The sequence below is a fragment of the Sceloporus occidentalis genome, unplaced genomic scaffold, assembly GCF_023333645.1.
Source record: "Sceloporus occidentalis isolate IW3139 unplaced genomic scaffold, rSceOcc1.0.p SCAF_10, whole genome shotgun sequence".
In the NCBI taxonomy this organism is placed as follows: domain Eukaryota; kingdom Metazoa; phylum Chordata; class Lepidosauria; order Squamata; family Phrynosomatidae; genus Sceloporus; species Sceloporus occidentalis.
The window spans coordinates 23,727,751-23,742,634 of NW_028316990.1; the positions used below are offsets into that span (position 1 = coordinate 23,727,751).

The 14,884-nt window shown below is 42.7% G+C and overlaps 1 protein-coding gene across 2 annotated transcripts; it reads left to right on the forward strand.

Moving 5' to 3' along the window:
- The first annotated feature begins 26 nt into the window (after positions 1–26).
- On the forward strand, positions 27–8,969 carry LOC149306212 (pseudouridylate synthase RPUSD1-like). Of its 2 annotated transcripts, XM_089539535.1 has the most exons (6): positions 27–117; positions 1,252–1,446; positions 1,693–1,816; positions 2,664–2,766; positions 3,021–3,122; positions 3,392–8,969. In XM_089539535.1, exons 2-6 carry the CDS (start codon positions 1,265–1,267, stop codon positions 3,787–3,789), a joined length of 909 nt encoding a protein of 302 aa, XP_089395661.1. In that variant the 5' UTR covers positions 27–117; positions 1,252–1,264; the 3' UTR covers positions 3,790–8,969. The 2 variants fall into 2 exon arrangements, with proteins under 2 accessions (XP_089395661.1, XP_089395662.1); XM_089539536.1 differs by lacking the exon at positions 27–117 and having other exon boundaries at positions 1,058–1,446.
- Positions 8,970–14,884: the final 5,915 nt, after the last annotated feature.

Below are 14,884 nucleotides of genomic sequence, written 5' to 3' on the forward strand. Positions count from 1 at the left end.
CTGGCCTCCCTTCTTGCACAGGGATCCCTCTCTGCAAAGGCTTGCAGCTTTGCAATGTAGCTCTGCTGGTGCAAGCCCTTGCCCTTCCTCCTTGCTCCTTTGCCAAAGGCTGCCCAGGTCTGTCTGGGGCGAGCATGGGGAGGCCAGGATGGGAGTGTGCATGCATGCATGCCTTGCATGGATTGACTGTTCCAATTTTGACAGCCAGGAGGCTTCCTGACCCCCTTATGGGGCTGGCTACTGTGAGCATGCATTGATGGATTGCAATTTGCATTGCATTGGAAGGCATTTATAGCCCACCTTTCTTCCAAAACTGGAGTTGCCATTTTGACAGCCAGAAATAGGGCTGGCAAGTGTGAGCATGCATTGCTTCATGGCACTGCCGTTACAGCCCACCTTTCCTCCAAGATGGGAGTTGACATTTTGACAGCCAGAAATAGGGCTGGCTAGTGTGAGCATGCATTGATTCACTGCATAGCATTGCATTGGATTTATAGCCCACCTTTCTTCCAAAATGGGAGTTGCCATTTTGACAGCCAGAAGGCTTCCTGACCTCTTATAGGGCTGGCCAGTGTCCCCTGTTATATGGAGTGTCCTTTATCTGAGGGTTGGAAAGCTTTTCCTTTTCTGTAGACTAAAGGATATGCCCCCAAAAACTAATACAGGTTGAGTCGCCCTTGTCTAGAATTCTAAAATATTCCGAAAACCAAAACTGTTTTTCATGAGCGGCTGAATTTTGTGTTTAGACTTGGGTCCCATCTTCAAGATAGCTCATTATGTAGATGCAAATATTCCAAAATCCAAAAATTCTATGACTGATCAGGGATTCGAATCCTGATCTCCAGAGTCTTAGTGGGATGCTCAATCTACTATACTGCGCTTGTTATATGTTTGTCATATTCCTTCAAGTCGTTTCCGACTTAAGGCGAAACTATCCTGGGATTTTCTTGGCAAGATTTGTTCAGAAGAGGTTTGCCTTTGCTTTTCCTCTCAGGCTGAGAGAGTGTGACATGTGGGTTTAATGGCCGACCTGGGAATCGAACCCTGGTCTCCAGAGTCATAGCCAATGCTCAAACCACTACTCTGTTTAAACCACTATACTGCCAATGAGCATGAGAAGAGTGCTTAGGTTTTCCCATTGCAAAACCCAACTTCTTGCATGTTTTTCGGATAAGCTGGAAAAGGTCCTAGGTTTTGGAAGAGCTGTCATTTTTGGAACTAAGAATCGGATGCCTCCATTCTCCCCAAAAGGGTCCCCACCGTGATGGAGCCGGTGAGCATTGACAACCTGTCTATTCTGTACCAAAGCACGGACTTCATTGTGGTCAACAAACACTGGGACGTCCGAATCGACAGCAAGATGTGGTATGAAAAACTGACCCTGCAAAGCCAACTGAAGTACCGGTTCCCTGAACTCGCTGACCCAGACACGTACTATGGCTTTCGGTGAGTGATTTTGGAAAGATTTCTTTGGATAGATGTGTTCATATTTACCATGATTGTTAATTGTGTTTTAACTTCAGTGCAGTATTTTTGTGGTTAGTACTACGGGGTTGAGTCTCCCTTATCCAAAAAGCTTGGGACCAGAAGTGTTTGGGATTTCAGATATTTTTTGGATTTTGGAATTCCAGACTATGGAGAGGATAAACCTTTGGACATGTCTCACACAAGCAACGTCTCTTGATCTCCTAGGTTTTGCCACCAGTTGGATTTTTCCACCAGTGGAGCCCTGTGTGTGGCTCTCAACAAAGCGGCTGCTGGCAGCGCATACAAGTGTTTCAAAGAGCGGATGGTGACCAAAGCCTACCTTGCACTGGTAAGTGTCCATATTTCTTCTTCTTCTTCTCAGACTACAGGGTAAGAGGTTCCATCAAAACATTAGGAAGAACTTCCTGACGGTAAGAGCTGTCCAACAGTGGAATATGCTGCCTTGGATTGTGGTGGAGTCTCCTTTGGAGACATTTCAACAGAGAATGAATGGCCATCTATCATGAGTGCTTTGATTGTGTTTTTCTGCATGGCCGTAGGGGGTTGGATTGGATGTCCCCTTGAGGTCTCTTCCAGCCCTAGGATTCACATGATTGTGGTTTGCTTCTAGTCCTTAATCAGTTTAAAGGCTGTAGACCATTCTGTATGTCAAGAAAGAAGTAGACTGGGGTGAGGAACATCTAGCCCATGCACCACAAGTGGCCCCCATGGTTTTCGTAGTCTTGTCTACCAAAGCATTGCTAGTAAAGTCGGTGAGCCCTGAGTCCATGCCAGGTTTTGACTCTCTTTCAACTACAGTTGACCCTCTTATCCATGGATTCTGTACCCACAGATTCAGACATCCAGGGCTTGAAAATATGTCTTTAAAAAAACTTGAAACAACAAACCTTGATTTTGCTATTTTATATATGGGATACCATATGTGCAGTGGGCCCTTGTCATCTTCTGGGGTTTGATTGTAGGACACAAATACACACCCACCCACACCAACCATGGATAACAAAATCTGTGGATGCTCAAGTCCCCTTCAATCCAATGGCATAGTGTCCCTTATATAAAATGGAAAAATAAAGGTTTGCTATTTGGAATTTATGCTTTATCTGGAAAACTGAGGCTGGTGTTTTTGTACTGCATCACAGAGGAAACTGCTGTGTAATGTGTCCTTTTTTTGGCAGGTGAGGGGCCAAGTTCAAGAGGCAAAGATGACAATCTGCTATGCCATTGGGAAGAACACGACAGAGGGCCTGACACACATGATGTGCATTGAAGGGACAGAAGGTAGGATACCTTTCCCGTTCTTTTGTGATCCTCGCACTGATGCCTGCAAACATAAATGAAACAAAATGCACATGAAATAAAGATGAGATCAGTCCTCTGGGTTCACTTTGTGCCAACTACTGATTTATTTTGTGCCAAACAAGTGTGTCTTAGTGACCTGCATGCAAAATTCTTTGTGTGTGTTGGGGTGGAAATGCTAAATAAACACAGCATGTGGTTATTATACATGATAACTGTTCCTAATTTTTGAACAGGTTGCGAAAACCCCAAACCTTGCCAGTCAGAGCTAATGGTACTGGAGCATGGGCTATATAGTGGCGACCCGGTGACAAAAGTTCTTCTGCAGCCACTTACAGGTAAAGACTCTTCCTCTATATTTACTACTATAATGTTGAGTCTCCTTTATCCAGAATTCCCAAATCCAGAATATTCCAAAAACCAAAAACAATAACAACTAAAGCACCCCTGAAAGACCTGCCACGATAGAGAGTCTGCCACTCTTGGAAGCATCTTATACCACTGTTGAGCAGCTTTTACAGAGAAGAAGTTTTTCCTAATGTTTTGGTGGAATTTCTTTATTTGTAATATGGATGTTTTCTTTTGGTTCTGCTCTCTGTTCCCTTAGGAAGAACCCACCAGCTCCGTGTCCACTGCAGTGCCATTGGGCACCCCATTGTGGGTGACTTTACCTACAGCTTCAAGAAAGACAGCAGCCCTTACCGGATGATGCTTCACGCCTACTACTTGCGGATCCCAACCAGCAGAGAGCTGATCGAGGTGAGCGCGCCGGATCCCTTCGTCGCCACCTTGGACAGCAACTGGGTGCCACAGCAGACCATGCGCCAACTGGATGAGCTGATCCAAGATTTGAAATTGAAGAGCATCCGGACAGCAGAGAAGGGGCAGCAGGAAGATGCCCTCGGTAGCCCAGATCCTGAAATCCCACAGGAGACCAAAAGCCCAGAGATGGAGGAGCGAGAAACCAAGTGCGAGGAGTGGTTGGCAGAGTGGGCATTGGATTAGTGACTGTGAAAACCAACCAACCTTCTGCCCATTTTGACCACCTGGCAGACTCCTCTCTCAAAAGCGCTCAAACCTGTCTTACCTTGGCTCCCGTCATTCCTCAGTAACATCTCTCCGAGGCTGAGGTTTGACTACCTAGGCCAGACAGTTTTTAATGTTGTGTCTTCACCCTGGCATGTTTTAGTCACATAAAGTCCCATGCCATGAGTAGAATCATAGAATCATAGAGTTGGAAGAGACTGCAAGGGCCATCCAGTCCAACCTCCTGCCATGCAGTAGTTGGCACAAAGACGTTGGATTGACCGACCTGGGCGCTATCTGCACTGACATCAAGACAATCTTTGGAGAAATTGGAAGGAAAATGGCAGCCTGGAGTGATCTGCTGAATCTTTTTCCTATTCATTCCTGGGCTACATTTTCCTGTTTGGAAGTTAGAAAAGTCTACAAAGGCTGCATCCATACTGCAGAAAGAACCCAGTTGGACACCACTTCTAACTGCCATGGCGCAGTGCTGTGGGATTCTGAGCATTTTGAGAGATGTTTGGCCTTCTGGGTCAGAGAGCTCTGGTGCCTCAACAAGCTGAATCCCAGGATTCCATAGCATTGAGCCACGGTAGTTAAAGTGATGTCAGCCTGGATTATTTCTGGAGTGCAGATGCAGTCTGTGAGTTGTGTGAAAGATGTGTAAGGGACAAAGGCTGCCTTCTTTTGGTCACTGAAGCAGAGGAGAAATGAAAGAAAGATCTATTTTATTTTATTTTCATGGTCTTTCCCTGACTAACCTTGGCCTTCACTTGCCTTTTGAAAACACTTGCCAATTTTAAATCTATTTTAAATCTGTTTTTTTCACCTTAAAGGGAAGTTTGAAAAGCCCAGCTTTTATCAGTCCTGCAACAGCATCTGCTGCAGATATTGTTGATCATATTGAGATTGTTGTTATTATTAGTGCATTTTTATTGCAGTTCCCCAACATGCTTGGTTCAAAAATATCATCTTCAAAAACTAATATCTATTCATATCATTTTAAAATGATGTGAGGATGCTGTGATTCTCCCAATGGTCTTGGGATTCCAACTCCCATCACTCCCAGCAGACATGAACTATAGCAGTGGCTCCCAAACTGTGGTCCTCCAGATATTTTGGACTTCAGCTCCCAGGATTCCTGACTGTTAGCCAAGCTGGCTGTGGCATCTGGGAGCTGAAGTCCAAAATACCAGGAGGACCAATACCTTGGGAACCACTGCCCTATAGTAATAGATGATGGAAGTTGGAGTCTAAACCCCTGGAAAGCCACAGGTTTCTCATGCCTGTTTCTAAACTGACATGTGCCAAACCAAATATTAAGGCAATCTCCTATTGTTCTGCTGCATTAATTTTAGTTTTGTGTTCTTTGGTTCCTAGAGATCCATAAGAGGTCACAAGATGTATAATTTCCCATTTTGGCATAGAAAACATTATATATTTTGGCATCAAAACCATGGTGCCCCTTTTAGGCTTCATCTATTTATTTTTAAGTAAGAAGCCATGGCGGCCATTGACTTCCACGACAGCGAGGTGATGAATCGGCTTTGAGTTTTAGTCTGAAATATAATGGAGCTATCTAAAAGTGCTGAACTGTATTGCTAGGATGGGTTTTGTACCTTTAACATTTGGACTAAAACTCAGAATGGATTCACCATCCCACTGAAATTGGAACTACCAGCTGCCCTGACAATAAGTATATCTAGTCCTCATGGTTAAAAGAGGGGATTGAAATGTGCCTTAAAGGAGGTTCTGGGACTTGCACATGGGACTCCTGCCTTGCATGCAGATCCTGTCCCCTTGCTTCTGCATGTCTCTTTCTAGTCCTCACCATACCCCTACCCTTGTGGAAACCTCCTGAGTCTTTGCAAAAAAAAAAATTGCACCGAGGTGTAGAGTAGGCCATGAGTACTTTTGCAAACATGTCTTGCACGTAGCCTTCGTGTCGATCACAGAACTTGCAGGTTGCATTTTGTCCGTATTTTCAAAGCAGACCCCGTGCCTAAACTGCACACTACCTTTATAGTTGATGTTGGAGGACTGAATGCCTCTTGCCACTAAGGGGTGCTCTTCACATTGGAAGTGGACCCTATGCGAACACTGCCTTGTTGGAACGTCAAAATAATTGTGTCTTTAAAGGTGTGCAAAGGAAGACTCAGTTTTCTTTTTTCATGTGTTTTGCAAAAACAAAGTTGGGTATCCTTTGTCTGAAATGCTCGGGACCAGAAGTGTTTCGGATTTTGAATTTCTTTTCCAAATTTTGGAATACAGTCAGCCCTCCATGTTTGCAACTTTGAGTATTTGTGGATTTGATTATTCATGGATGTGATTAATGTGTCCTCTCCAGGAATCTTTGGGTCTTCCAGCATGGCTCTATGGCCAAAGGTTGCACTGGAGGACCTAGATATTCCTAGAGAGAGCACTTACACTGGAGGTTTTTTTTTTTAAAGTATTGGAATATTTGTATATACATACTGAGATATCTTAGAAATGGGATCCGAGTCTAAACATGAAATTAATTTATCTTTCGTATACAGCTTATACATAAAGCCTGAAGGTAATTTTAATACACAATATTTTAAATAGTTTTGTGCATGAAACAAAGTTTGTGTACATTGAACCATCAGAAAGCAAAGGCGTCACTCTCTCAGCCACCCATGAAAAAAGTTTTGGATTTTGGGATAACAGATCCTCAGCTTTGTACAACAAAGAAAGAAAAGGACAACTGTGAAAAAGGAGAGGAAAAGGAAATTATAATTGTCAGGTCAGAGTGAGGTTAATAGGAAGCAATCATAAATGAATGTGGTCCCTATGTCCAAACCAAGCATCCAAATGTAAATGATATCTATAGGATGCATGTTCAACACTGTGAGTGATAAGATACTGCATGTTTATCTTTCCAACCTTGAAGTGTTTTGAAACTCTGCAGTTTTGGAGACTCCATTCATGTGGACTGTTAAATTATACTTTTACAAATCAGGGTTTAACAGTGTCCAAACATCTGCAAACATCAAGTATTCTAAAACAAAATTAATACAAACCATGATTTTGGGCCAAAGAGAAACCCCCTTAAGGCATGATCACATTGTATGACTGAAGGTGCATCTGCACTGTAGAAATAATGCACTTTGACACCACTTTTAATTGCTGTAGCTCAATCCTAGGGTGGGACAAATTTAAGAAGAAAAGTTTTATCAGCAGCTGTTTATCGTGATGGACCTATGGACTCTCTCCTATTTGTGCTTAATATATCTCAGTACAGCTTTATGCATTCATCTGTTTGGGTAACAAAATACTGGACTAGACCAAACTTTGGTTCTCATCAGAAGGTCTCTTTGTATGGAGAAGTGCTTGGTTAAACTACAATTCTTTTTTCAGGAATATCGCCAATGAAATCCAAAATGTGTGACTTTGAAGGCACAGACGTTTGGGACTAGAGGTTTGAAGTTGTTGTTTTTAAAATTAAAGGACCAATTTTAGATATGCAGAAATACCTTCTACACAAGCTGCTTGCACTAAATATTTATACTGTGTGACTTTCCTCCGTATGCACTCCTGAGTATTCTTGCCTCATTTAAAATCCCTGAAATGGAAATTTGCTATGTTTCTAATGCAATATATGATGCCATTGTGGTAAAGGAGACGGACCTGTCTGTGATTATTCCAACTTGTAGAAAACGGGCCAACATCTTCCAAAGTTATTTTCTCAGGACGCACGAACTGGACAGCATAATGGACTTAACCTGTGTGTGTTTGCCTTTGGTGCATCGACGCATCAGTTCTTTCCATGCTGTCACAGAAACTTCCAGATAACCATGGAAATTGTTCTCCGTTGTTCAAATATAACAAAATCCACCCATTTCCTCACGTGTGCATTTTGTAAAACTATGGTTTGGGTTACACTGATACTCTGGGAGTAAGATGTTGTTTTCTCTGTTCTTGCAAGAAAACTCAGATGGACATTGTAAAATAATAATAATACTGTGCATGTTTTTATGTACTTATTTTTCATAGCTGTCAAGACACTTGGGTTTACCTTTCCTCCTAATTCTTGCACTTTTGTTTCCAACAGTGGCTTTCGGATTGTGCTTTGGAAATTTTGGAGAGGCTTCCCTAAGAGAAGATCTGTGAATCATAGCTTTGGAAAGGACCACGAAAGCCATATAGTCCAACCTCCTGTCATGCAGGAATCCAAGCTAAAGCTCTTCTCAATGGTGGCCATCCAACCTCTGTTTAAAGATCTCAAAAAGGAGATCTCAAAAAGGAGAGGTAGTAATGTTGATCACAAGCCTCTACACTGTAATAATAATGCACTTTGACACCACTTTTAACTACCATGGCTCCATCTTACAGAATCCTGGGATTTGCAGATATGTGAGGTACAGACACGATTTAGCAGAGAAGGCTAAAGATCCTGTAAAACTGCAAATCCCAGGATCGCATAGGCTGGTGTTACAACACTTAAAAGTGGTGCCAAACTCCGTTATTTCTACAGTCTAGTTGCAGCCTTCATCATCACAATTTGATGTTCATATTACCATTTCCCCTGATTTTTCAATAGTTCATATAAATTTAATGTGGATTTTTAAAAAAGATTGCAAGTTTGGCATCACCAACACAGTCGCAAAAGTGCTTTTGCATTTGTTTAAAAAAAGGAACTTGGAAAGAACAGAATTATTTCAGCCATTTTTGAAAGGATGGACTGAATAATGGTGTCAATAAATTTTTTAATCCAGTAAATTGGGTTATTTTTTAATGTTGAGGCATTCCATCTTGGACAACTCATGGACCAAATAGTAAAAAGGCATGATCCACAGTGTTTTGGCTGTTTCCCCCTCATTGTGCTTTTATTCAATGTTGCAAGGAGAACCAGAAATATATATATATATATACACACACACACACACAGTATATATTTTCCTTACTCTGATATTTTATTAACTGTGAGATGGAGAAATCTATTTTAGGATTAAATGTTCACAATGGTCAATGCCCACATTGAACTGTGGCACGACATTTTGGGTTTTGTTGCCTAATCGTACCCATGCTTTTAATTTGTCTTGTTGTCGATTTGCTGATAATGTAAATTCACTTTTTTTGTATATGTGGCATAGAGTTTTGTGGCATAGAGTTTTGTGTGTTTGTAACACTTTGTAAGGTTTCAGAATACATTTCTAGTTATTTATTGTTTCACGTTTCTGAACGTTACTGAAATAAATGACACGAAGCAAACTCTGCTCTGGGTCAAAGACTTGCTAATTTTGCGCAAATGGAAGCACAATGCATTTTGATGGTATTGTTGGATGAAAAGGAACAAAAATGAGTTGTAAGTGTGAAATGAAATTTTATTTTTACGGTTGATGACCAACATAAGTGTAAGTGTATTATTAGGATTGCAAATTTTGTTAAAATGTTTAATTAGTCAGCTGAAAGCGCTCTATCTTCAGTTTTTTACAACTAAAAATCTGACATTAATTTCCGATGTTAGTGTTGGCGACAAATCTATCACGTTGTCACTGTTAAGCTCAATTTCAAGTTAGGAGCCATCTCATTTAAAATTATGGTGGAAATGTAGAATGGGAATATGTGAGCGGAAAAACCCTATGTTAAAATGTGTTTTTTTAAAAGAATGTTTTCAAAGCACTTAGAATCATTGGCCAAGATGGGTTATAATTATCCCCAAATTGCATCAGAGGCGGAATTGGTCCTGAGGCTGAGAAGAAATGGTTTCCAAAAGGCAGTTGGGTGAGTTCATGGCCAAAAATGTCACAGGCCATTTTCTCAAGTACACTTAACTCTCCCAATGCATTACCTTTGCCTTGGTGCCGCCTAATCCTCCTGATGCATGCAAATTATGCTCTAAACATAGCGTTCTTCCTCTTGCATCAGTCCCCCATCCAGTTGCGTTGCTTCCTATGCAAGGACCCTTGCATCGGACTCCGGGTCAAACCTCCATGGCGAGGCTGTGCTTGAAAACAGACATGCTTCCTCCAGCTCTGCGTTTGGCTTCTGCAACTTTCAACAGGTGAAAGGCCACCTGCGGAAAGGTCCCGAGGCCCAAATCTGGTGGCGTCGCCTCTCTTGCAGCGCCAGGAAGCCAGGGAGGGTGACCCAGAGACTGGCGGGGCATGTTCGGAGAGGCCCCTAAAGAATGAGGCCATACTGGCCAAGCTGGAATGTGCCGGAGCCAAGGCAAACTTGGCCAACCTGCTCCGATAGCCATGAGCGCCTCCGCTATCAGCAAGTGGAGGAAAATTCAACAAAGCTGCGCCAGACGTCAACAGGGCTGACGTGGGAGAAGGCGGCGCGGTGGTTGCTTGTGTGCAGATACAAAATGTGGGCTGTGAGCGCATCCGTGTCTCTAAAGGGATTTTGGACTCTGAAGGCACCGGCCAGTCTAGGATGGGGGATTTGTGGGAATTTCAGGGAATGCATGGAGGGGATTTGAGGATAAAGGAAAGATGGAAAGACAGTTCACCCACCAGGCTCTTGCCTTTCAGAAGGTGTGGGCTTCGCCTTGAACCCAAGTGGTTTACTATTCTGTAATGTCATGGATGGAGGGGGGGTGGCCTCAGAGCATGAGAAAACATGCCATTCCTCTTTGCTTTCCTCCAAAAATGTTTCTAAGCTTTGCTAAGTGAGGACCATCCCAAGCCCTGAGATGTTAGGGCCAAAATTTGAGACCGACCGAGGACATCTTCGGCCCTTGCGACTTCACAGGAAGCCTCTCTTCTCTTAGCATCGGATCTTTACAAGAAGAATGACCCAAAGTCTCCACTTTGTGACTCCCTTCCTCTCTCATGCTTGCCTTCTTCTCCATCTCCTGACAAAGCCAGTGGAAGGGCTGCAGGTTTCCCTCCTGATAACATCATGCCTATGGGATTTCAGAAATATTACCATCTCTCTCCTCCTCTCTTTCAGTCCAGCAGTTGCTTTTACAAGAGGCCACGAAGAACCGCATGCACACCGGGGAAGCCAAAAGTGACAGATTTACATCCTGCTCATAGAGAACCAGTCCGTCCAGTTCCAGGTCCATTCTGGTTTTGGAAAAGAGGAAGCAGAGGAGCTCAAGTCGGGGCGGATGTGTTCTTGAAACAGGCATTAATATTTTCATTTCCTCAAAACAGCAGTAGCAATAGCATTTACCTTTCTATACCCCAGAGCGCTCTCGAAAGTGGTTTACGATGTGTTATGTGCCAATGCAAAACAACAAGAACAAAAACCCTGGATCTAACATCTATCCATCTATCATCATCATCATCATCATTATTATTATCCCACTCTTTTCCCAGAACTGGGACCCAGAGAAGTTCACAACATTAAATGAACAATACAATTATAAACATAGAATCCTTTCCTCTGGAACAAGTTATCTCCCCTTTGCTTTCAGAACGTAACTGATAGCAAGGCAGACTTAGGACAGGCACTTTCTTAGAGCTTTACCAAGTTCACTTTGGGGAGAATAACTTGTTGGGGGATTTGGAGAGAATTGTAGTCCAAATAATAATAACTGCTCCAAGCTGTATGCTTTGCATGCAAGTGGCTCTCCAGGATCAATTCCTATTATATCAATGGAAGAGTTCCAGCTAGCAAGATCAGACAAATCCACTGGTGATCTGCTACAACTATAATCAGTCTAGATGGGACTCAGCTAGACAAAGCAATCTCCTATCTTATGGCCAAGCTACATAGGATGCTGAAGCCAATAGCATGCTTCTCTTCTAGCAATGTGATTCCTTCAGAGCAAGGCCCATGTTTACCTGCCATTGGTAAGCAAGAGCTCATTTGCAAAACCAATGCATGTTAATTTGCAAAATGGGGAAGCGAGGCAGGCTTGTGTCACGGCATTCAGAAGTCTTTTATCATTTCAGAGAGCACTATCTCCAAATGTGGAAATGATCTAATATGTCCCTAAGGCAAACTATGTAGTATCATCTGCAAGGTAGTATCATCCATATTCTGCTAGCTGAGCTCTTCAGTCCTCTACAGCTGCATCCACGTTGCAGAAATAATCCGGTTTGTTGTGGCACCAGAGCTCTCTGACAGAGAAAGCTAACTATCCCACAAAACTACAGTTCCCAGAATTCCATAGCATTGAGCCATGGCAGTTAAAGTGGTGTCAAAACAGATTATTTCTGCAGCGCAGATGCAGCTGAAATCAAAATAAAATAAATGATGAATGCTTGATAATAATACGCATAAGAAAGGAACACTCCAAAAAAAAGACTTATTATGATGGCTGCTCCTTATTTGAGGTCCATAAATCTTGTCCCTTATTGGACTGGTAAATATCCCTTATTATAAAGGACATCTGAGGGCTGTAAATATTTTCCTTTCAGATTGACTGAACAAGATGACAAAAATTCCCGTAGTTCAAGGTGTGGTGTCTTCATAAAAACAGAAATGTGCTCTTCCTGTAATTTATAACAAAATGCTAACTGTACAGGGAAATCCATGGCGAGGTGAATCAAAATCAACACCTTTCGTTTGGTATCGAGGCCGAAAGCAAACATGCCCATAGTTCCTTCCTGATTCTCAATCCGGCACGTCACAAATTTTGACCGCCTCTTCTTGCTATTTTGAAAACATGGCAACACCGCACCGGAGCCACATAAATATCTTGACATTGTGATTTTTTTTTGCCAGCGGTTTTTGAGATTTCCCCCTGAATGTGACAAACTACGTAGAGACTATAAATATCTGGTGTGAGCAAAGTATGGGTCATGCCCTCCCTCCTCCAGTCCTGTCTCTGTCTGAAGCAACTGTGGAAAGTTGACACTTGTCACACCCCTCCGTTGTGACACTCCACACCCTCCAGGGATAAGATCAGGACAGCCTTGCAAAGACCAGTTCTTTTGCATTATTTCCTCAGGGTTACCTGGCTCCTGCGGAAGGTGGGCATTGCAGCCACACAGGTAAGTGGAGACCTGCTCCCATTTGCTCCATTCATAGCTTTTGCCATTCATCCCTGACTCTCCTTGTCCATTCCTCTGCCTCTTCTATTGCCTCCCTTTGTCCTTCTTAGTTGTGTGCCTTCAAGTCATTTCTGACTTATGGCGACCCTTAGATGAAACTATCAGAGGGTCTTCTTGGCAAGATTTGCGCAGAGGAGGATTGCCATTGCCTTCCTCTGAGGCTGAGAGCATGCCCAAGTTCACCCAATGGGTTTCATGGCCAAACTGGGTCCACTCTCAATGTGAGATTGGAAGCTTCTTGGAGGCACAGACCACCTTTCTGAAACTGTACGAAGTGTTGAGTACACTGATATATCTCCAGATGTTCAGAAAGAGCATTGAGATGTGGCCTTCCAGTTGTTGGCATGGGGCTGCAGGGAGTTGCGGTTCAGCAACATCTGGAGGGGGACACAAATTGTGCACCTCTGGCCTAAATCCATTTGCTTTTCATTGGTGGAAGATGACGCCTGACAACACCTGAAGGGGTACAGTGTCCCTCTACCCATTCCCTACATAGACAAGTGATGGATAACATTTATTTATGAATGAATAGAGAAGTTTCCATGGGATGTATGCACCCAGATGTCATGTATGCACCCAGATGTATGTAGCTTAGAGGGTTTAAAGGAAAAGAGAGACACTCGGTAAACTTATCCATAGCTTTTAACCATGATGGATGAATGAAATTTCCATGTTCAAAAGCAGTGTACAGTTCTGACTATTTGGGAGGAACTAAGCTGCAGGAATACTGTTGTCTCCATGCCAGTGATGTAGACTTGAGTTGATCGACTGGGACTCAAGTCTCTTCAATGACTTGAATCCAATAAATGATGGACTGACTTGACTCCACTTGACTCAACTCAAGACTTGAAAGTAGAAACTTGAGACTCGGAGTAAAAGGTTTGAATACATTACTGCTCCGTACTTTCTTTGTGAGTGCCCAAAACACATTTGGGACACATTAGAAGCTGAATAATCCTAAGGATGGGATCCAAGTTTGCGTGGGTTCAGCAATTGCATTTGTATGTTTTTAAAAAAGGATTAGATAAAGTTATGGCAGGGGTCTGCTTGTACCTATTTGCCAAGAATGACACTTCCATATATTTTGTTGTTGTGTGCCTTAAAGTGGTTTCTGACTTTTGGTGACTCTAAGGCTATCATAAGGTTTTCTTGGCAAGATTTGTTCAGAGAAGGTTTGCCATTGCCATCCTCTGAGGCTGAGAGAGTGTGACTTGCCCAATGCCACCCATTGGGTTTCCATGGCCAAGCAAGGAACCGAACACTGGTTTCCAGAGTCATAGTCCAATGCTCAAAGCGCAACACCTCACTGGACCTTGGCTGAATGATAGGAGTGCTTAAATAAATTGATAAATACTGTGTATAAATAAATTGATATATAATAAATAAAAGTTTTGTTCTCAGGTTACGCTCCTCATGGCGTTACTGCGTCATGCTTCCTTCTTGCCGATAGCATTTGGCTTTTACCTGGGTGAGTCACTTGAATATTTCCCCCCTTCCGTGAAAAATCTTCCTTCATTAGGCATTAGCCTACATTCGTGAATGTAAGTGAAATGAAACCATGAATGGAAGTTATGATAACGTTTTGTGTTAATCCCATTTGAAATATATGGGACTGCTCTGGAGCATATGCGTGCAAATTTGGCACAGATTAAGTCCAAAATTGCAAACAGGCTTTGCAAGCAGCATTGTTTTTGAAGACTTTCTCACTGTGGGAAGAAAATGGGTAACAATCGCGGTTGCTTTCTTTGAAAAGAAAATCAGTGAGGAATGAAATGCCTAGGCCTTGCAATACTGGATGTTAAGAAGAAAACTTAGCTCTCTCCCCTTGGCTCTATCCATGAAACACAATTCCCATCCCATGCCATAGAGGATGCTAAACTAGGATGCAGCTACACTGCAGAATTAATGCAGTTTGACACTGCTTTAACTGTCATGGCTCCATGTTATGGAATCATGGGAATGATAGTCTGTTGCGGCCCCAGAGCAATCTGACAGAGAAGGCAAAATATCCTGCAAAACTACAAATCTGAGCATTCCCTAGCATTGCACCGTGGCAGTTAAAGTGATATCAAACTGCGTTATTTCTTGATGATCCAATG